At 41.1% G+C, this 24,052-nt stretch overlaps 1 protein-coding gene across 1 annotated transcript in view; it reads right to left on the bottom strand.

The window, feature by feature from the left end:
• Positions 1-24,052, bottom strand: part of rptor (regulatory associated protein of MTOR, complex 1) — a 500,247-nt gene that overhangs the window by 108,807 nt on the left and 367,388 nt on the right. Inside the window, exons 22-24 of the mRNA XM_063030532.1 lie at positions 18,545-18,648; positions 10,038-10,224; positions 7,101-7,211 (exon numbers count right to left, since the gene is read on the bottom strand). Coding sequence (XP_062886602.1) covers positions 7,101-7,211; positions 10,038-10,224; positions 18,545-18,648 — 402 coding nt within the window. The remainder of the gene's footprint in view (positions 1-7,100; positions 7,212-10,037; positions 10,225-18,544; positions 18,649-24,052) is intronic.

Genomic DNA, 24,052 nt, shown 5'->3' with positions numbered 1-24,052 from the left:
TCATCTCCCAGCTTCTCAAAATCTCTCCAGCAATGATGCATATTTCCCATGAATGAAAAGAAAGATGTGACAGAACATGAAAAACACATGATTAGTCCTGATATAAGGACTCAGCTCAAATGCTGTTTATTCCCCTCCATCGGGGATATGTTGAGTTTCTCCAGCATTTTGTGTGCGTTGCTCAAAATTTCCAGCATCTGCAGCATCTCTTGTGTTTATGATAAGGAGAATTGAGGAACAAATCATTATTTCAGCTCTTTTTCTTACGATGTTATCACTGTATTTTTCAGATATGTTGACATCAAGGATTTCGATAATAAAGACTTTAAAGTCTTATGGATTTAACATTTCCCACTTTGGTAAAATTGGGAGAAATCTGGGTCCTGCTCTGCAATTAGTCAATAACTTATTCAATCACAGGATCACGTTGTTTTTACATGTTCGATTTAAGAAAACGTCAATTTGTTGGCCACACTGGAGAAGAAACTAATCATGATGCACTTGCAAACAGGATACTTTAATGCTGAATCGAACTCAATTAACCAGGGTAGGTTAAGTTTAATAATTTAGCTTTGAAGCTGTTGATGAAAACATCTGAACATCAATAGAGAAGATGCTCAATTAGCTACAAGGCTCCAAAACAGTAACACGGAAATGAAGCAGGGAGAGACATATTTATGTAAGTGGAGCAACCAACTTGTGCAGGAAAGGGGAGTGTAAACCAAGGGAAGATGAACCCTCGTACTTCATAATTAGTTGATGGAAGTTACAGGCTGCATATATAGAATGAGCACTAATATAATAGATTATAGATCTTCTGGTGTCGGCTGGCATCGTACTTTGTCCATGGCACAGCAACTTGCAAGTCCAGTGAACTAAACACATTGTGAGACATTAAAGGCACAAACAAATGTTAAGAAAATTGACACCCAGCAAACCACAACAGGAGCTACTGGAAAGAGACCCAGAGTGGGAACTTTGTAGTTTTGGCTGGCAAACCTGCTAGTGGAGTCCCATTATGGAGTCACTACCACTATTATTGACCTGATGTGCATTTATCAGGTTCTGAATCAAAAATCTTCCAAGGGGCCCCCAACTTTGTTGTAGGGTTTGCAGGTTTACGCGCCTCAATGACCAGGAGAGCTATGTTGGCTGGAGTCTGGGCTTTATGCTTTGGCTTTTGGTAGGGTCACCAAAGCCAAACAGGTCAAAGGGTAAAAGCCAGACTAAGTGCAGTCCAACAGTCCACCAGGTTCAGCTCAGATCAAAAGAAATACATGCAGTTATGTTCCATCTCCAATGACCTGATACAATGAGCAGCTAATGATACCAATACAAAGATGGGTTAGCTTTACATTAAACATAAATGAAAAGAAGAGGAGGCACAGCACGTTCCTTTCGGTATTCTCTTCAGCAAATAACACAATGGTTCAATGAAAATTATTTCCGCCACAGACAGTGCCAAGCCTGGACGCGAAAGAGGAGGGTTGGGCACGGGGCATAGCAACATCATCCCATAAAAAAAACAATGCCACAGAAATGCCAACAGAAGATCCAAAGACGTCATCCCTGGGAGAGGAAGGATCTTCAAAGATTGGCTACACCTGCAGACAATTTGAAAGACTTGTTCTGGATAGGGTACTCTGGCAAGTTGCTGTAGGGGTGCTGGGCTTAATAAGAAGAAATTAAAATTGGGCATGTTATACATACATGAGATCTTTGTTATACATACTCTGCACTTTGCATTCACCAGATTGTTCTCAAATGGAACAACATTAACAATGTTGCATGAAATGGAACCTGTAGGAAGGCTATTTGGGTGGAAACAAATAAACCCACCACCAGAGATCAGATTCCACAGTACCCAAAGAAACAAGATTTACTTGGTTGAGGAACTTGCTCAACACTGATGAATCTTTAGTGGACTGAATACATGTTGATACTGAAGGCTATGTTAGGGAGTATTCTGGAATTCTGTGAATATCGCAGATATTAATGTAAGTATTCTTAATGTAAATTGCAAGCAGTAAATTGAAGTTAAAAGCACACCTTTGCAAATGAACAATACTGTAGTATAGCACAGACCAAGAGATATGGTTTGCAAAATGGTGTATGCATCATCCAATTTTAAGACAATAGGGTTGTGTTAATTGGCCTGCATCAATCCAGGGTTTGAGTAAATTGCATTGTTGCAAACGAGTTATAGGAAGCTTGCAGACCAAACTGATATTATCAGTTAGTTCTACCAATAGTTGGGCATTTGGATCTCTGACGTCAGAAGTTTTTAGAATATTTGTGTTAATTTGTTTTTCTCATCAAAGGCGTTTAAACTTTGAGGTGTCTTATCAATTACATTGTGCTCCCACTGTAAATATAAATCTCAAAGGAACCATTTGTCGACCCAAACTATTGAAGTAAACAATGTCACTGTAACTATTGAAATTGTATTGAATCATCTGTTACCTTTGACCTTAAAAGTTTAACATTGTGATGTACTTTGAGTTTGTGAGCTTTACCGAGAGTCTCCAGAAGAATGCCTGCATGTTGTGATAAATAAACATTTCTGTATTTCCAGCTTCAGAGTCTCTCTGGTGACTTTGATCACAGTCACATCAGGCTATATTAAAAAACTATTGCTAATCAGAAATGGCCATATTAGTATTTACTGTAAAATCATCAGTCACCTTGTGAGTTTTCTTTAAGACAGTAAAATAGTTGACAGTTTACAGCCATCAGGGAGTGACATCGGGGGCAGTATGATGCAGTGTCCAGGCTGGAGCTGATACTAATACTACCCCCCGCCACACCACCCCCCTCCCCCAGTGTTTGCTCGGCAGAAAACAAGCTCTGTTGTGGTTACCTGCAGATTTCAGCAGCTTTAGCTGGCTTGAGTTTGGTCTCTTTTATTGAGTGGCCGTATCTTTCTATCTTATACGTGCCATGTGTGCTCTGTGCTGTGTGTGACTGCTGGTATTGTACTTTGCATCTTGACTCCAGAGTAATGCTGTCTCGTTTGGCTGTATTAATGAGTATTCATGTATGGTTGAATGACCATTAAACTTGAATTGAATAACAGTACAATTGGTTTGTAACATCACCACAGGGGTCTTTGAGAATCAAAAGAAAGTTGCCTTTTACTTTGAAAATTCTCACTCAAGTGATTTCACTGATTTACGAAATCAACACAAGTGACTACAGATGCTGCTATTTGTAGCAACAAAATTCTGCTCAATCTCTTGAGTTTCTGCTGCAGAATGTTTGTTCTTCACTAATTTGTAATCTCAGATTCTCTTCAAAACATATAGTTATAACTCCAGTTAACGCTGATTTAATGGAATTCATTGCCACAAATGGCTGTGGAGGCCAAGTTATTAGATATGTTTCAAACAGAGCTTGATAGGTTCTTCATTAGTAGGGGTGTCAGAAATTACAGGGAGAAGGCGGAAGAATGAGGTTCAGAGGGATGATAAATCAGCCAAGATGTAATGGCAGTGCAGACTCAATGGGCTGAATGGCCTAATTCTGCTCCTATGTTTTATAGTCTTATGGTCTAAGATTCCTGTACCAGGCATTACTATCGTTCTGTGGCATGGTTTGGTAGCAATTAGTGCGATGCTATTATAGCTCAGGGCGAAGGAGTTCTGAGCTCAATCCCGGTGTTCTCAGTAAGGAGTTCATACGCCCTCCCTGTGAATTAAGTGGGTTTCCTCCGGGTGCTCCGGTTTCTTCCCACAGTCCAAAGACATACCAATTGGTAGATTAACTGGTCATTGTAAATTGTCCCGTGACTGAGCTAGGGTTAAATCGGCGGCGATGAAAGGGCATATTCTGAGCTATATCTCTATACAAAATAAAGAATAATAAAATAATTTATTCAATTTAAGATTTTCCAGTTAATTGCTGAGTACATGCAGCATGTCTGCTAACCATCATTAACTACAAATTAAATATTTACAATAGAATTAATTATTGCATGAGCTCTGGGTTCTTTGCTGATAATTTGACAGCAGTTAATTCACTTAAGCAGATGTTGAACTGCAACCTTGATGAAGGTTGGTAAGTTAAGTTAATATGACTAGATGTTAGGCCAAGACATTGTCAAGACTCATTCATCACTCAATCACATTTGATTCCATTGCAAGGAGGGAATTCAAGGTTTTGATCGCAAGAAGTGATCTCTCTTTCACTCAGAAGGCCAGTCCTTTTACAACTGGAGCCAGCGGACAAAGGTATCTTAGTTGACGAACAATGCGAATAAAGTAGAGAAAAAAAACTGTGAAAGGCACAAATTGGACATCTGAAATAAAACTGTGAGACCATAAGACCATGACACACGGCAGCAAAATTAGGCCATTTAGCCCATCGAGTCTGTTCCACCATTTGATCTTGGCTAACTCCAACCCCCTTCTCCAGTTTTCCCCCTTTAATGTTCGATGCCCTTACTAATAAACCTATCAACTTCCACTTTAATATACCCAATGGCTTTGCCTCCACAACTGTCTGTGGCAATAAGTTAAACAGATTCACCGGACTCTGGCTAAAGAATATCCTCACCTCTGTTCAAAGTGGATGTCCTTCCATCGTGAGATTGTGCCCTCTGATCTAGACTCTTCCCCTATTGGAAACATCCTCTCCACGTCCAGTTTATTTAGGTCTTTCAATATACAGTAGGTTTCAATAAAAACCCTCCTCTAAATTCAGGCAAGGAGAGCCATCAAGGCCCGGAACCACTGAACACTCCTCATACATTAACCCTTTCATTTCCAGAATCATTCTCGTGAACCTCCTCTGGATACTCTCCAATGCCAGCACATCCTTCCTTAGATATTGAGGTGAAAACGATTCAAAATATTCTAAAACACAAGATACTGGAAATCTAAAGCAACATACACAAAATGTTGTTGGTACTCAACAAATCAGAAAGGCAGCATCCTTGGAGCGGAGAGTCCTGATGAAAGGTCTCAGTCTGAAACACTGACTGTTTATTTCCCCTCCACAGATGCTGCTTGATATGCCGAGTTCCTCCAGCACTTTGTGCACAATATTCCAAACATGGTCTGACTGATGCTTTTTAAAGCTTCAACATTACATCTTTGTTTTTATATTCTAGTCCTCTCAAAATGAATGCTAACACTGCAATTGCCTTCTCAGAATCAGAATAGGTAGAAAAGACTCAGGAGGGCAGAATGCACTTGCAGGGAACGAAACAGATTAGGTAATATTTCAGCTTGATAACCTTTATGGATTATACCATGACTTCCTAAAGATATTGGACTAAGCTTCACGTGACCAGCTTCTGCCTGAAATCAAATTTGCAGGCCACAGGAAAGCCTTATTGACAATGGCTAAAGGGGTCCAAAGCACATGGACGTTTTCAGATGGCAGGGATTATATTTCTTCAATGAATGAGCAGAGTTTAACATTTATATAATGGACACATTCAAACAAGAGAGAAAAAATGAAACAAAGATGACTTCTGTTGTCCAAGGCTGAGATAAAATGAAAGGTTTACAGATTGGAAAGTACTTATTGGAGAAATGTTCTTCGGAGAAAAAGTAGTGGGGGGGGGGGGAGGGATCCAGAATACTACTTTAATTAAATTATGAGTAGTTTCTGGGAAGAAAACAGTAAACTTAGATGATAGATCTGATCTTCTTGCCAGGAGTTACTGATGTATAAGAAATCTTGGGAACTATTAAGGGTGATGAAGGACAACTAATGTGGAACTGAGGATCTTTTGGAGAATTTCAAAAGGATAAATCACTGACTGGAGTCATCATAATCAGAATCAGATGTATTATCACTGACATATGCGGTGAAATATGTTGATTTGCGGCAACAGTACAGTGCAATACATCAAAAAAACTTCAAGTTACAGTAAGAAATCTACAATCTAAGTAAGTAATGCAAACACAGAAAGAAAGATAGTGAAAATGGTAGTAACGAGAAGAGGGCATGTCCTGGATGGTGAAGGTCCTCAATGATGGATTGAGTTTTGAAGATGTCCTTGATGGTGGAGAGGCTAGTGCCCATGATGGAATTAGCTGAGTTTTTTCTTCTGGTCCCCTCCCCTCTCAGCTAATTGCTGGTGGATTAAATTTGATACTGTATGCCTCTTGAAGATGTCCTTGATGCCCAAAATGGATCTGGCATAAACATCCTGTGACCATGTAAGCCATACTGTGGGGATGGGATATTGCTTTCCTCTATCATGAAGAAAGAACCCCTTTGCAAAGGTACTTAACATAAACAATAAATAGTGGACCTTTCATAAATCTGATGGCAGAGGGGAAGAAGCTGTTCCTAAGACGTTCAGTGTGTGTCTTCAAGCTCCTGTACCTCCTCTGTGAAGGTATAATGAGAAGACAGCATGTTCTTCATCGCCTCCCCCCCACCTTTGTACTCCGACTTCTCATCTCCTTTTTCAGTCCTGATGAAGGGTTTCGGCCCGAAACATCTACGAATAACTCTTCTCCGTACACGCTGCTTGGCCTGCTGAGTTCTTCCAGCATTTTGTGTGTACTACTTTGATTTCCATCATCTGCAGATTTTCTCTTGTTTGAGATAGTGGCACGGACCATTCCCCACACTCCAGCTGTCAATCTTCCGACGGAGAATGAATTGCTTTGTTACTTCAGATATTTCTAGCATTAGCAACAGATGACTTCATTACAATGTAAATTAGTTGGGTCCTAGATTTCCCCATATTACTTCATTTTCTATATTATACTGGTGAGAAGGACACAAACCACTTAGGGAAGTTTTCTAAAATTGTTTTCAAGATTTTATCCTGAGAACATATTTCACAGGAAAGAGAAAGAAGCCACCGCAGGAGTTCAGCAATATATCTAAGTAAATTTAGAGTTAATGTAATTGGAATGAACGCAATCAATGTAACTGATTACAAACCATTACTAGGTGTAAATTAAGCTGCAAGGTTTTCAAGGTTAAAAGAAGTCAAGTATCAGAAAGGAAGCTCTTCTGCGCTCGCTTGATGGTACTTTGTACCAGATGTTCACTTACTTCAGCATATTGATAGCTAGCTTGATTTGCTAATAAGTAAGTCAGAAATCAACATTAATTAGTAAGTGGTTAAGTACCTTCATCACTGGCTGTGCAAAATATTTTGCACTCCAATCACAGAACCCCGTTTGCATAGTTGCAGATATAAAACTTTTGTGTCCAACTCCATCCTCTGAATCTTCAACAGTCTGAAACAAAAAACAAGTTTTAATACCATTTCACACTTGCAGTAGTATATTTGTCCTGCTGGGTTTTGCAACTTGACTTTCTCGTTTTGACAAATTATGTTTATCTTCAAACCGCTGACAAGGTTCTTGGTATGTTATAAAGGGCTAGTGAGGCACCAGCAATACTTCTGAATAGGATGGGAACTTGGAAGGTCTCATCAAGCTCTGATATTCTCCAGTTTTAAGTGGGCCAAGTTTGAAGAGGCCTGTGAGTTTAACTTACTTCACTTAATTGCAAATATCTGTACTCCACTTAACTTACATTTCAAAAATATATTATATGAACATACTACATGGTATGAAGAATATGCCAAAGTTTGCTACGTTCTAACAGAAAGGTTGAGACTCTTCCCGAAACATCGGGTATTTATTCCTCCCCATAGATGTTACCTGACCTGCTGAGTTCCTCTAACATTTTGTGTGCGCTACTCTGGATTTCTGTCATCTGCACAATCTCTGGTGTCATTCTAACAGCATTTCCCAAACCCGTGACCTCTGCCTCTAAGTGAGCCAGGATTATAGAATTCAGAAGAATGAGGCGTGACCAAATTGAAACCCATCGAATGTTGAAAGGCCTTGATAGAGTGGATGTGGAGACGATGTTTCCTATGGTGGGAGAGTCTAGGACGAGAGGACAGAGTCTCAGAATAGAGGGGCATCCTTTTAGAAAGGGCTGAGGAGGAATTTCTTTAGCCAGAGAGTGGTGAATCTGTGGAATTTGTTGCCACAGGCAGCTGTGGAGGACAAGTCTTCATGTATATTTAAGTCAGAGATTGATAGGTTCTATACTGGTCAGGGCATGAAGGGATACTGGGGAAATGCAGGAGACTGGGGCTGACAGGAAAAGTGGATCAGCCATGATGAAATGACGAAGCATACTTGATGGGCCAAATGGCCTAATTCTGCTCCTATATCTTATGGTCTTATAACTGTGTGTGGAAACACAACCAGCTGTAGGCTCCCCTCCTAGTCTAAGACCCTCCTGTCTTGGCGGTATACAGCTATTCCTTCTCACTGGTTCTAAAAGCAGGTTTTCCCAATCAAAACAGACCCTCACAAAATTCCCTTTTGGCTTAATTGAAACCACACACCAATGGCAGATAGCTGTGGACTAATTTGATTCTCAAAATATTCTATAATGCTTAAGAAAATATTCACAACAGGAGCAGAGCTGAATCACTAAAGGATAAAATACACGGGAGCCGCCTGCATTACTGATAATGATTTCAAGTCACACTTTTCATTTACATTGAAATTTCACAGAACTCAAGGTGCCGTACAAATTGATCTGGAATCTACTAATGATCCACCTACTTCAATTGCTATAACATTACCCAGCTTTTCCCCCTCGCTCAGCCCATCTGTTCTTGTCATGTGCAGGCTATTAACTATTCCAATGCTTCCTTGACTTCCCTCCAATCTTCTATAAACTGGAATTAGTCCATAATGCTGCTTTTCTTGCCCAAATCTGCATCGTATCTATATCAACTGATACCTTGGTGCCAATGCCAGGGATTGAGACCCGAATCAGAAGTACACAAGTTGAACCTCGTGTCTGCGAATCTCTGAGAGTCTGCTGGGGTAGTCGAAGGTCCATTGTCTGCATTTTTAAGTCCGAATGGGAGGCTGGAGAGTGAAGAAAAGTGGCCTGCCTTGGGGTTAGAGGACTGAGTATGTGTGTGGGCAGGAGGGAGGAACAGGGCTTATTTTGCTGTAGTTTGATTGCTTGTTGTGTTTTGCGTTGTTCTGCCGGACAATGTGTGGCATGCTACATTGCCAATGGAATGTGCTGCAATGCTTGCAGGCTGCCACTAGCATATCCTCAGGTGTGTTGGCTGTTAACACAAACAGCACATTTCACTGTATCTTCTGATGTACACGTCAAATAGACTTGAACCTTGAATTTTATTCATTGCCCTGTGTTGGCTCTACCACCGAGAACTTTATGTTCCTCTGATGCTGCCTTCCGTGAGTCAACAGCACTTCAAAACGGATTTTCCTCATTAATCCTCTGCCATTTCAGCTCTTTCATCCTCTAAAAACACATGTCTTCAACTAAGCCTTCATTGCTCCCAATAATATTTCTCTCTTTGTTGGTGTCATTTCATTCAGTAAAATAACGGTGGCAAGGTAGCATAGAGGTTAGTGCACGCTTTGTAGTGCCAGCTACAAAATCCATCAGGATTCAATTCTCGCTGCTATCTGTAAGGAGTTTGTACGTTCTCCCCGTGATAGTGTGAGTTTCCTCCCACATTCTAAAAAGGCATACAGGTTAGGGTTAGTAAACTGTGGGCATACTATGGTGACGGCAGAAGCATAGTGACCCTTGGGGGCTGGCCCCAGCACATCCCCAGACTGTGTTGGCCATTGACGCATTTCACTGTATGTTTCAATATTTCAATGTACACGTGACAAATAAAGCTAATTTTACCTCATAAATTATTTCAACATGTTAAATAATTTCTCTGTAACCTGTTCCTGCCCCACAAGTCCTCTAGATTGCTTCTCCTCGAGTACTTCTCATTTTAACTACTTCACCACTGACCTGCCTGAGTCTTTGTAAATCCCTTTCTAAAATTCACATTTACATTTTGAGATGCTCCTTAAAACCACTCTCCGATCAAAACTTTGATCACCTACCACAGCCTATTTATCACACATTGTCAATATTTTTTTGATTGGTAATAACCTGATTAAGTGTTCTGGAACATTTCATCTGAAACTGCAACATGAGAAAAAGAGCAAGCAGCAGAATTTGTGTTATTTTCTATTTGACAGATTTCTTACCTGATCTGGCCCCTTATCAAACATTTTTCGTGTTCTGGAAAACTGGTGAGAATGAGGAGTATATGGTACACCGATGGTGGGAATAATTCCTTGTCGTGATGTTGATGAGATATCCCTGGGTCCAGCCTGTTTGCTCACATCATTGGTTAGGCTCGAACTGCTTGTGCTGGGTATAGGAGGTGAACCCCTGGGACAGAAAATCAAATGTAAAATTCAGACAGAGTTTTCCACAAAGTGGCAATAATAATACACTTACTACTTGGAATAGGTGGCGAGGTGGAGATACATCCACTCACGTGGAAGGCTTTGGTAGTAAACCCTGAGGAAAAATCCGAGGCTGGAGTCCCCAATGCAGTCCATGTTGAGTTCAACGCTGACTGGTAACTTCTGCGATGCTACTGGGGCCAAACTGTATCAGTCTCTGCCACTCCTCTGGATTCCTCAGCTGCATGGAGAGGGGGAACCTGGGCATGGGCAACAGCGTGCTCTCCGTAGCAAACTGGCCTGGGCTTGAGTACTGACTTGCTTATCACATAGACAGCAAGGATGCAATATCCATGGTCATCCCTGACCAATGGAGGGGCTCAAACTTTGACAATCTTCTTCTCTCTCCACAACTCTAATTTTTCTGTCATTCACAAACTTACCAATCAGGCTATCTACATTTTTGACCAAGTGATTCATTCATTTATTCATTTAAGCGTGGTGGGGTGGAGATATGTTTCTACCAAAGGAGGTGCAAGGCGCTCCTTCCCTCCGCTAGCCTGCAGGTCACCCTCGGGCAAGGTGCAGCACCTGCTTAGCACAACACCCCCCACCCACCCCGCCCAATCAGGGTCACTTGAAGCCACGGGAGCATGTGGTGGAAGGTCAATGAACAGTTGAGCTGCATATCACAAGTCCAGGCTATGCGACCACTGATGCCAGGCAGACAATCTCTGAAGCGATCGTCTGGCTTGGGGGTCACCCATCTTGTAAAGACACTGCCTAGAAGATGGCAATGGCAATGGCAATCCACTTCTGTAGAAAAATTTTGCCAAGAACAATCATGGTCATGAGGCCACATCATACAACATGACACATAATGATGATGACTACTTAGAAACAAACGACAGAACTTTATAAAAGGGTTTAAAAATGAAAAGAAAACTGCATAATTAACTAGCCAATTAATTACAGTCGAAAGGGGTAAATTATTGGAATTAATTTTGCCGAATAAAACTCCACTTCGGAAGTCACAGATTAATCGGAGATAATCAGCATAAGAGAAGGTCATATCTGTTTAACAAATGAATCTTTTTGTGCAAAGATGGGTCAAGGAATCTTAATGAGAGCAGTGTAATTGATGGTACCCACCTGAATTCTAGCAAGACTTTTCAGGTAAGCTAGTCATAAAGGTAAAAACCAGTCAGTCCACGGGAGAATATTGAATTGATCTGAAATAATCTCAGTGGGAGAAAGCAAAGGGTAGGTGTTCTGTGACTGGCAGATGCCATTGCACACTTTCCCTTGCCCCTGTGGTACATACCGATAAATGAAAAGTAAATGTAGAGGCATGACAAAAAAAAGGTTGCAGATGGTTCAAAAGTGCTGATTATGAACAGCCAAGATTTAGATTATGATATAGATGCCCTCCTTATTTGGACAGAGAAAATAGGAAACAATGTAATCCAGAGAAGTATGAGGTAAAAATCCAGAGTAGAATGGAGACCAAAAGCTGTGGAGAAACAAAAGACTTTTGAGTATATATCCACTGATTCTTAAAGAAACCAGGATAGTTTAATAAAGTGGTTAGAGACATATAGGACGTCTTTCTGTGAGCTGACAGGCAGAACATAACAGGAAAGATAAAACGATCGAATTGTAAGGATGACTTAGACTACAGCTACACTACTGTAGAAAGTTCTGGTCATATTACACAGAAGTGGCATTTGCACTGGAGAGGTCGCAGAAGAGATTTACGAGGATTTTGCCAGGATTAGAAAAAATTGCCTATGACAGATTAACTGGATAGGGTGATGTTGTCTGTTAAATCGGAGAAGACTGAGAGAAGAATTAATTGTGTTGTAGAAAGTTATGAATAGGCTAGATGGAGTAAAGAGGCTCAGTAGACTTAGTAAATTTCAAAGTGCTTATAGAAAAAGCAGGGAAAGACCAGGAATAGAGGTCCAAATTACAGGAAAACCAATTTCATTAAAATTAGAACCTGGCATTGGTAGAGTATATCTTCCAGGTAAGTCTACATCCACAAAAATCAAATTGTGAATGTTCAGAGCAACATGACCCTACAGGAGTGAAAGCTAAGGGTGACAAGTACAGGGAATCCTAGACATCCAGGAATATCGAGCGCTGAACAGGAGAAAAGCGAACATTTTGCAGGCCTTCCCCCATCTTCATTTCTCCATGCCTGCGAAATGTTTCCCATTTTTCTTATTCAATCTAACCTTTCCCTTCCATTGAGCCCTCCATTTTTCTATCATCCATGTGCCTATCTAAAAGTTTCTTAAATGCCCCTAATGTAGCTACCTCTACCACCACCACGGGTAGGGTGCTCCATGCACCCTCCACTCTGTGTAAAAAAACTACTTCAGACATACCCCTTGAATTTCCTTCAATTACCTTAAGATTATACCCCTCTCAAATGCCCCTCGTGTATCTGCTTTTACCACCACCCCCTGCAGTGCACTACATGCACTTACCACTCTGTTTAAAAACCTACCTATACTTTGCTCCAATCACCTTAAAATTTGTCCTTTCAGATTAGCCATGGAAAATGTCTCTGCCCATCCACTCTATCTACACCTCTATGAAGTCACCTCACATCCTCCTTCATTCTAAAGAGAAAAGCCCTATGCTTTCTAATCCAGGCAGCACCTTGGTAAATCTCCTCTGCACCCTCTCTAAAGATTCCTCATCCTTTCCATAATAAGGTAGCTGGAAGCGAAAACAAAGGTGGAAGTTTCGTGAATAAAGAGGCGGTCAATGCCTTAGTATATAAATATCCATGGTCATATAAACTTAAACTCTTGCTGCTGTGGGAGGGAAGGGGAGAGACTCCTTGACTCTGGCTGAGATTTTTACATCACTAATTAAGGACTGGATGACTGGAGGCTGGTAAATGTGGTTGTCCTTTTCCATAAAGACAACAGGAGAAAGTCTGGCCTGTGAGATGTATGAGACGAACATCAGTAGTAGTGGAGGTTAATGTAGATTCAGAGAATTGAAACAATGCTTTTCCGTATTGGGTTGAGACGATGAGCTCATTACACACAGGGCTCCTATAGCAAGTGACCAAAGAACGTGTTTACCCTACTTATGTGAGCTGGATGTGATGCTGGGTGCTCCCACTGAAGGGTAATGTGAGCAAACAGCATGGATTGGAGTTCCATGAAGTTTATTGTATAAGAAGTTTGGTTAGTTTTGCTGAAAGTTCTGAATATTTTTTCTATTTTAACAATCATTTCATGTAAGTAAAACTTGTGAAGACATGAAATAGACTTTAGAAGTTACATTCAAGTCAGGGAACAAAGGAGCTATTTATATTTGTGGCACAAATAATTCTTGGCAACTAATACGGCACTGCTTGGATAAAAGGTGATGGAAGAATTACGCCAACAAACAATCTGATGCAGTTTATAGCTCCTCAATCGTGTGTTTATGTCAGAGACTTACATGCATTATAGATACTGAAGTGGAACGGTTGCTATGTCGGCAACGGAAGCACTCTATGAAAATCAAAAAGCTGCAGATGCTGAAAATCTGAAACAAAAGCAAAGTACTGGCTTCTGATGAAGAATCTTTGACAAGAAATGCTAACTCTTGTTTTTCTCTCCACAGATGCAGCCTGATCAGCTGAGTGTTTCCAACATACACTGTTTTTGAAACTTTATTTGGTTCAAGAATGGCAAACTTCCAATTTATCCCAATGGTGCAAGATTAGGGGAGCGCTTTAGAGACTTATTTTTCATTCAATTGTACAGAAGAAGTATACAAAAGATTCAGCGCTGCCTGCCAAATTCCTGCAGATTTTAATGTGGTGGACACATGCTTAATAAAATACATTGAAATGAAATTTGGGCTTCCAGAGTAGCGTAGTAGTTAGCACGATGCTGTTACAGCTCGAGGTGTCGGAATTCAGAATTTAATTTCACCATCCCAGTTTGTCTGTCCTCTCCGTGGATTGTGTGGGTTTCCTCCCACAGTTCAAAGACGTACCAGTTAGTAAATTATCCTGAGATAAGGCTAGGGATTGCTGGTGGCACACTCAAAGTTCTGGAAGGACCTAATCTGTAGTGTATCTATAAATTAGTAAATAAAATTGCCAGAGGTCGCACACGAGGGGACTCTCTCCAGAATGGAGTCCGGTACATGTCAAATAACAGCCTTAAAGTAATGATTAACAGTTAGTATGTTCTCCAGGGATCCAGCACATCAAAATTAATTTCACAAACTCATGCTTTCTAATTTTCATACATTTTATGGCTGAACTGTCTGGGCTCGAACATAAACCTGACCCTAATTCATTCAATTTGTGGCTCCATACCCAGTTTTACTGATCATGTTTTTCCTTGACGTCTGGGCTTAAATGAGCTAAACTGGTTTGGCATTTACGGGACCAGCAGTCTTCACTTTTACTCTAAACATAAAAAACTGATGCCGTGTTGAAGGCTCATTGACAGCGTAAAACATGGGAAGACAGACCATTTTTCCAGGTGGTCTTTGGTAAGGAGCCTTTGCGGGAGGATTAGTGGAAAAAGGCACGTACCCCAGACGAGAGAAAGGTAGTGGATTTGTAAAGGGCATTAAGCTGTGGCAGATGGAGTGTGCTGCAGAGTTCAGCTCTGGTCTATAAAATGATGTGAACTTGGAAACAATGCAATCTTGATAAATCTTCATTCTTTGTGGAAATAGTTAGTGCAGTTACCACGGTGAAACACACCTGCACTGGTCTTTTATTCCATCTTAATTGATGTTCAGTATTACAGATTATGATGCGAGCTCTTCCTTTTGTTAAACCTCATGAAATAGTTCAAACACAAAATACTGGAGGAACTCAACAGGTCAGGAAGTATGAATGGAGATGAATAAAGAGTCGATGTTTCGGGCCAAAACTTGGCCCAAAACATTGATTCTTTATTCTTTTCCATACATGCTGCTTGGCTTGCTGAGTTCCTCCAGCATTTTGCGTGTGTTGTTCTGGATTTCCAGCATCTGAAGAATAGTTTGTACCTATTTGAACCCACCTGTCTGTTCTTACAAACTGCACAATATAATGAAAATAATTTGTCTTAATTGCACAATTTTCACCTGAAGTAAGGACTTTATAAAGAAACGATTTCAGCACTTATTAATAATGGGGCACCCCGACTATAGGACAGGGACTGCCATAATTGCTCTTAAAATGAAATATGCCCTATTAAATTAAATTAATAAAGCAGTCATTTACTTTATTTTACTATCAGTCATTCTGCCCACATGGTGCCAGATTAATAAAACTATTTGGCTTAGCCAACTAATTTTTCATATGCTTAGAATCAGACCAGAATTAATGTAAAAGGAAAACAGTACTCCTTAGAAAAGTTTTAGTTCATCAGATACTGAACAGCTACTGAATTTAGACAGAAGTAGGAAGTTCTCATTTTTGCTCTCAACACAGAATCTCGATTCAAAGTTCAAAGTAAATTTATTATCGAAGTACATATATGTCATGATATTCAACCCTGAGATTCATTTTTCTTGCGGGCATATCCAGTAAATCAAGGAAACAATACAATCAGTGAAAGATCACACCCAATAGGACGGACAACAAACTGTGCAAATTGAAAAGAAAGAAAAAGAAACAATAATAATAAATAAATAAGTAATAAATACCAAGAGCATGAGATAAAGAGTACTTGAAAATGAGTCCATATGTTGTGGGTACAGTTCAGTGATGGGGAGAGTGAAATTGTGTAGAGTTATCCCCACTGGTTCAAGAGGCTGACGGTTGAGGGTTAATAACAGTTCTTGAACCAGGTGGTGTGGGTCCTGAGACTCCTGTACCTTCTTCCTGTGGCTGCAGAGAAAAGAGAGCATGACCTGGGTGGCGGGGGACCTCGGGGGACTGGCTTTCCTGTGTCAGCGCTCTGTGTAGATATGCTCAATGACTGGCATTGCCAAGTACAACGATCCACACTGTACAGAAGTGGATCTGCTGGTGTGTGGTCCATGGAAAATAGAAAGCCTCAGTCAATCAAGTGCTTACTGACTGAGCTTCAAAGTTTCTCTTACAACTATCCTTTCTCCATCCATTTTGTTTCCTATTTTCCAGGTCGGATTTGACATAGTGTGGAGCGGTGAAGTGAAAAGGCTTGACATATCCCTGTTTCTGTGCTGCCCACACGAAGTTCAAAGAATTTTACCGAAGCATGTATGTAACCATATATAATCCTGAGATTCATTTCCTTGCAAGCATTCACAGAACAAAGATACAACACAGAATCAATGAAAATTTACGCTCAAAGACTGACATTGCCATAGAGGGAGTACAAAGAAGGTTCACCAGATTAATTCCTGGGATGGCAGGACTTTCATATGAAGAAAGACTGGATGAACTGGGCTTGTACTCATTGGAATTTAGAAGATTGAGGGGGGATCTGATTGAAACGTATAAGATCCTAAAGGGATTGGACAGGCTAGATGCAGGAAGATTGTTCCCGATGTTGGGGAGGTCCAGAACGAGGGGCCACAGTTTGAGGATAGAGGGGAAGCCTTTTAGGACCGAGATTAGGAAAAACTTCTTCACACAGAGAGTGGTGAATCTGTGGAATTCTCTGCCACAGGAAACAGTTGAGGCCAGTTCATTGGCTATATTTAAGAGGGAGTTAGATATGGCCCTTGTGGCTACGGGGGTCGGGGGTATGGAGGGAAGGCTGGGGTGGGGTTCTGAGTTGGAGGATCAGCCATGATCATAATAAATGGCGGTGCAGGCTCGAAGGGCTGAATGGCCTACTCCTGCACCTATTTTCTATGTTTCTATGTTTCTATACAACCAATGTGCAAATGAAGACAAACTGTGCAAATACAAAAAGAAAAACAAATAGTATTAATAATAATAATAAATAATAAAATACTGAGAACATGTGTTATAGAGTCCTTGTGAGTCTGTAGACTGCAGAGTCAGTTCAGTGATGAGGCAAGTGAAGTTACTGATGTTGTTTCAACAGCTTGGTGGTAGTAACTGTTCCTGAACTTGGTGTGATGGCAGCAATGAGAGGAGAGTACGGGTTGGATGCTGGGGGCCCTGATGATGATGTTGCTTTCTTGTGGCAGCACTCCTTGTAGATGGGCTCAGATGGGAGCTCAGTGTTGGGGTGAGCAAAGTTATTGATACAGGTTCAGGAGCCTGATAGTTGAAAGCTGATAGTTCCTGAACCTGGTGATGTGGGACCCAAGGCTCCTGTACCTCCATCCTGATGGCAGCAGTGTGAAGAGGACACTGCCTGGATGGTGAGGGTTTTGATGATGGATGCTGCTTTGCTATGACAATGCTCCTGTGCCTTCTGTGCCATATTCCTTGCCCCAATGAAAATAACAGAGGGACAAGAGGCCAAATGAAAGACATTAGGCTGTGGTTTAAATATGGTAGGAGCAGGGAATGGGTATGCTGCGGTACGAGGAACAGCTTAGGATGCAAGATGGAGGAAAAATATGAAGCTGCAGTGGCTGGCACTCCACATTGTGCAAAAAGATAGGAAGAAACCAACAGATATGGTAAAGTCCCTTTAGAACAGTAATGTGGTATTTCTGTAACAAGAGGGTGGAGAATCGACCAGAGAGTATATTTAAAATGGTGGCTGACAGGTTCTTGAATAGTAAGGGTATCAAAGGTGATGGGAAGAAGGCAGGTGAATGGGGTTGAGGGGGATAATAAATCAGCCACGATGGAACGGTGGAGCAGGCTCGATGGGCCGAATGGCACACCTCTGCTCCCCTGCCTTATGGTCTAAGTGAGAAAGCATGGACAAAACCTTATCAGCCTCACAGAACAGGTAGCAATGATGGGACGAGGCAGAATTGGGGTGGGGTAAATGGCATTGACCTGGAAGAGAGAGAAACTGAAATATCTATAAACAGACGTAACTTAGACTGACAGACATTTCAGGCAACAGCAACCAAACTGGAAAGTTAGAAACTCATTTCTGCAAAATCTTTCTACTGTTACTTTAATGGCGACTCATAACATTTGTATATACCCGGAAACAGACATGCCACTGGAAATATGTGAATGGGACTGGATACCAGGACTTAAAACACACTACAAACCTCTGAAAAATCAGACCTTTCTTAGACTATAGGAAGGGACAAAATTTTCGGTGTATCTCAATATGAATACTCATCTACCCATGGGCAAAATTACTTTGGTTGCAAACTCTGGAATAAGCTAAATATAAAATGCCCTGGCATATACAAACCGTTGTGAGAATGTATTATCTCAAAGAGTTACTCACCCCGACTCGAAAACTTACCCAACTTGATGAATGTGTGCTCCCTTACTGGTAGGGCTGGCTGGTGCTGACTGTGTAAGGTTTGTGGAGTCCAGGATGCGCTGTGGTCGGGCATTAACTGTAGCCTGCATGGAAATAGTCAGAAAAGGAGTCACATTTTAATACGGTGACAAATTCACGCAGCAAAGATCAAAATATTAGCTGGCACTAACTGTAAACACAAGAGATTGTGCAGATGCTGGAATTTCAGAAAAACACACATAAAATGCTGGAGGAACTCAGCAGGCCAGGGGGGTCTATGGAGAAGAGTAAACAGTCGATGTTTTAGGCTGAGACCCTTCACCAGTCCTGTTTACACTTTTCCACAGATGCTGCTGCCCGGCTGCTGAGTTCCTCCATCATTTTGTGTGTGTTGTCTTAGTTATATTATTAGCTATTCTATTTTATTGGAAAAGTGCTGAGCAGTCCAAAATTCCAGTTAATTTGTTATAATACGCCAGCTACGAAAACTGAAATGAACAAAGTGAACTAAGAAATTGTATCTGTTCTGAAAAATGTTCTTGCAAGGCAAAATTCAAGACATTAAGTAAAAAGGCTTCACTTCCACGCTTGATGGAGTGAATGGGGAGCGGACATTTCCTATGGTGAGAGAGTCTAACAGCAGAGGATACAGCCTCAGAATAGAGGGGTGTCCTTTTAGAACGGCGACGAGGAGGAATTTTTTTCAGCCAGAGTGGTGAATCTGCGCAATTCTTTGCCACAGGCAGCTGTGGAGGCCAAGCCTTTAAATATATTTAAGGCAGAGATTGATAGATTCTTGATTGGTCAGAGCATGAAGTAGAATAATGGGCTCAGCACACATCCCTAAGTGATGATATCAGCGAGGTGTAGATCTTATTTCTGATCCACACAGATCGAGGTCTTCTGGTTAGGAAGTCGAGGGTCTAGTTGCAGAGGGATAGAGAGAGGCTCATGTTTTGGAGGTTTTAAAATTAGAACTGTAGGAATAATTGTGTTAAACACTGAGCTATAGTCAATAAACAGCACACGGACATACATGTCCAGGTGACCAAGGCTATGGGAAGAGCCACTGAGATCACATCCACCCTACACCTATCATGGCGGTATGCAAACTAGAGTGGGTCTAGGTACCTGCTGAGGCAGGAGTTAATTCCAGCCATAACCAATCTCTCAAAGCACCTTATCATTGTAGATATGAGTGCTACTGGACGATAGGCATTAATGCAGCTCACCCTGCTCTTCTAGGCAACTGGTATAATTGTTGCTCTTCTGAAGCAGGTGGGAACTTCTGACTGTAGCAATGAGAGATTAAAAAGGTCTTTGAACACCCTGCCAGTTGGTTGGCACAGGTTTTCAGAGCCCTACTGGGTACTTCATCGGGGCCTGTCTCCTTACGATAGTTCACCCTCTTGAAAACAGCCTGATATCGGCCTCCAAGACAGCTATCACTGGGTCACCAGGTGCTGCAGGGAGTTTTATTCTCCCTTTCAAAGCATGGATTAAAGGCATTGAGCTTATCTGGGAATGAAGCATCACCGCCATTCATGACGTTCAGTTTCGCTTTGTAGGAAGTATCTTTTGTGTCCTTTTTTTGAGCTGCATCGGATCTGGAGTAAGAATTATTCTGTTCCTTTTACTCTTGTGTACAGGAAATGATAATAAACAATCTTGCATCTTGAATACTTGCCTTGATTGATATGAAATGAAGATAGTTGGTAAAGAAAGTGAGTCCAACTGAGGGACAATGACCAGGGTGCTATCATCTGCACTTTCTCCTCTAATAACAATGCAAATCAGTCTTTGACATACTGAACCTTTGAGATACTTAAAACTAATTTAAAACAGAGTTGCTGGCATATCTACATTCATTTCACTCCCGACTCATTTGATGTAAATAGCTAATTTTTGAATTTAACTTTGCTTCTATAAATCTAGCTTGTAACACTAAATTTAAATGTACAGTAAATGCAATTTCTGACATAGTAAGAATTAGTCCATTTTTTCTGTATCAGGAATCGCAATATTTATACATTAGAGATGACTAGAATAAGCTACTATTAAAACTTGCATTAGCAAGCACATAACTACAATAATGGCAGCATGAAGCTCAATTGAAACATGCGATAAAATGATAAAAAAAACACAAACTGCCCCTGTACTTAAAACATCCCATGTTCTGCCCATCAGTAAACATTATCTAGTTGATAAGAACACGATTCCACAGAAACAATATTGATTTCTCTTGTAAGAGGAAAAAGATTACCTCTACACTGATTTTACAATCTATTGTATGTACACTGCAATTATGGTCAATAGAGTTGTCAGAATTAGAATCACGTTTAATATCACTGACTTATGTCATGAAATTTGTAGTTTTGTGCCAGCAGTAAATGCAATACATAATAACTATAAAGTACAATAAGAAATATAGATAAACAATACATTAAAAATGCAAAAAGAGTTAAAATAGGGAGGTAGTGTTCAGGTGTTGGTTCACTGTCAATTCAGAAATCTGATGGTGGAGGGGAAGAAGTTGCTCCTAAAACACTGAGGGGCTTCAATAAAGGAAGCCAGCATCTGCACTGCCATATTTCCTTTTCTTAATGCACAGCAATGTTCTGCTGTACTTTGCTCTTTCATTCTGTTTTTTTTCCCTCCATGTTAGATATGTGGAAAAGGAATATACAGGCAACTGGTCAGCACTACCTGCCAAGTTTGTCAACGTATGAGATTCTGCAGATGCTGGAAATCCAGGTCAACACACACACACACAAATGGCTGGAGGAACTAAGCAGGTCAGGCAGCATTGATGAAGCGGAATAAATAGTGGATGCTTGTCCATCACCTCCCTCTGGTGCCCATTCTCCTTTCCTTTCTCCCAAGGTCCACTTTCCTCTCCTAATAGACTCATTCTTCTTCAGCCCTTTAACTTTTCCACCTATCACCTCCCAACTTCTTACTTTATCCCTCCCTTCCCCCATCTACTAAACTTCTACCTCACCTTGCTTCACCTTTCACATCTTTCATAGTAAATTGAGGTTAGTTATTTCCTTAGCAATGACAAAGTTTCTCTTTAGATGGTCCAAGATGAAAGTATTGAAGATTAGCTTTATTTGTCACATCTACATCAAAACATACAGTAAATGTGCTGTTGACATCAAATCAAATCAGCAAGGACTGGGCTGGGCAGCCTGCAAGTATTACCATGTTTCTGGAGCTAACACAGCATGCCCACACTCATTCAGCCTAATGATACTGTATGTCATTGGAATGTGGGGGGAACCCACAAAGTCAAGGTGAGAACACACAAACTCCTTACAGAGAGCAGTGGGAATTGAACCCCAGTCTTACAACTGATGCTCTGTAAACCACACTACCATGCCAGCTCAGCGATATTCATTCATTGTTCTAGCACTCAATCTTACCAGCAACAGGAATCAACGGTATGAGTACTATTACCCGTGTTTAAGCTTACTAGTTACAGCCAATTATTTTTATCCATTAAGTAGTCAGATATAGTTGTGCAGGGATTCAGCAGTTAATCCCAACAAGTGCACGGTGCAGGATGTGACTGGGGTAACGACAGGTGTAGAGGGAAATGGGAGGCCACTGATTTTCATCATGTTCCACAGAAATCACTAGACAGGCAGACGGTACAGGAGAGAAATAGCATCCAGGACCACATTCTGGGCATTAGGAGCAAGACGTGAAATTCAATGATCCAACGGGATTGTTCTGTTGTTAATGGCACTGCCACCACTTTTTCTTAAATGGCATATTGTGATGTAGTTTCTGACTACATGTCTAATATTTGGTTCATTTCACAATAACGGAGAACGTGATTTTACCAAATGAGTTTGGTCCTAAAGCAAAACTTACACATGGGCCGGTGGGATTTATGCCAAGTTACAACAAAATATTACTGCACTGACAATAGTAACAATCAGATTTACAACCTGCAGTAGGTATGAAGACAGTGAGAGTTAGTTGTCAATATCTTCTTTGATAATCATCACCTTGTCGTGGTGGAGAGGCTTGTGAGTTCCTAAGATCCCGTGAGTGATACCTGCTGGAGCCTAGCTCCTGGTAGGGTCACCCATGGTGGTAAGTTCAAGGGGAAGGTTCGAGATAAAGAGTGATCCAACCAAGACCTCAGTGGGGGAGCTGGCAGAAGATGATGACACATCACAATGACTCTGAAGGTGGAGGAAGGCTGCAGCAGAGAAGGGTCCTCAGTCGTTTCACATTCCATACCACTGGATCCTGACCGTGATCAAGGACCATGTGGTGGTTGCTCGTGCACCTAGCCTCCCCACGTCAAACAAAGTCATGCACAGGTGTTCTCCAGTCAGCAACATGGATAGATGAGCCCAGAGGGGAGGAGGCTGGTATAAGTGTTGCAGTTTGGGGACTTGGGGACTTGTGAGAGAGTGGAATGAGGGACTGAGGGCCTAATACTTAGAGTGAAGGGATCTGGTAACATGGGGAACTGGAGTGTGAAGATTCAAGGGGAGGTAGGGTAACAGAAGGAGAAAACGTACTTAGCCCATATACATTTGAATTAAGACCCATGCAACAAATTATAGTCTCTACCCATCTAAGTCCCTTTGTTACTGAGCTAAGATCTCAAAGTGTTATGGTGTGCAATTGCATACAAGGAATTCCCACTCAATGGGAACTAGACTCTGCCTAGCACTTGGCTAACACCATGAACATGCCACAAACAGGGCTCTTAACTTTTAACTAGGACCTGCAAAAAAAGTGTGATTTCTCATGGCAGCTAAAGCAATTTTGCTCAGAAGCCCTGAACAATAAACAGATTAAGGAAATGTGTAAAAATAATATGATTGTTGTCTCTGAGGATTTCAACTTCCCTAATATAAGCTGGGACCTTAGATGGGGCAGAATTTAAGGGTATCCATGAAGGTTTATTAAATCAATATGCGGATGGTCCGACTAGAGGAGGGGCTGTACTGAACCTGGTGTTGGGTAATGAGCCTGGCCAGGTGACTGACCCTTCAACGGGTGAGCAGTTAGGGAACAGTGACCACAACACCTAAACTTTCAAGATAGCTATAGATAGATAGGTATGGTCCTTGTGGGAGAGTTTTAAATTGGAGGAGGGCAAATTACATTAGGCAGGAACTAAGAAGCATTAATTGGGTAACAAGTCCATACCAGATATGTGCAGGGTGTTTAAAGGTCAAGTGCACAGAGTACAAGAAAGGTAAGTTCCTATTAGAAAGAAGGACAAAGATGGAAAGACAAGAGATCCTTGGATGGCCAGAGAGGTGATGAATTTAGTCATGAAGAAAAAGGAAATGTAAAGTTTCAGAAGTTAGGATCAAACAAAGCACGTATAGATTATAAATAAGCTAGAAAAGAACAAAAGAAGGGAATTAGGAAAGCCAGGAGGAGACATGAAAAGTCTTTGGCAGATAGGATCAAGGTGAACTCCCAAGGCATTCTATACGTTGGTCAAGAGCAAGAGGATAACTAAGAGGAGGG

Source organism: Mobula hypostoma, chromosome 22, assembly GCF_963921235.1.
Source record: "Mobula hypostoma chromosome 22, sMobHyp1.1, whole genome shotgun sequence".
Classification (NCBI taxonomy): domain Eukaryota; kingdom Metazoa; phylum Chordata; class Chondrichthyes; order Myliobatiformes; family Myliobatidae; genus Mobula; species Mobula hypostoma.
Note: the sequence above shows the minus strand (reverse complement) of the source record. Positions and strands in the feature narration are given on the sequence as shown.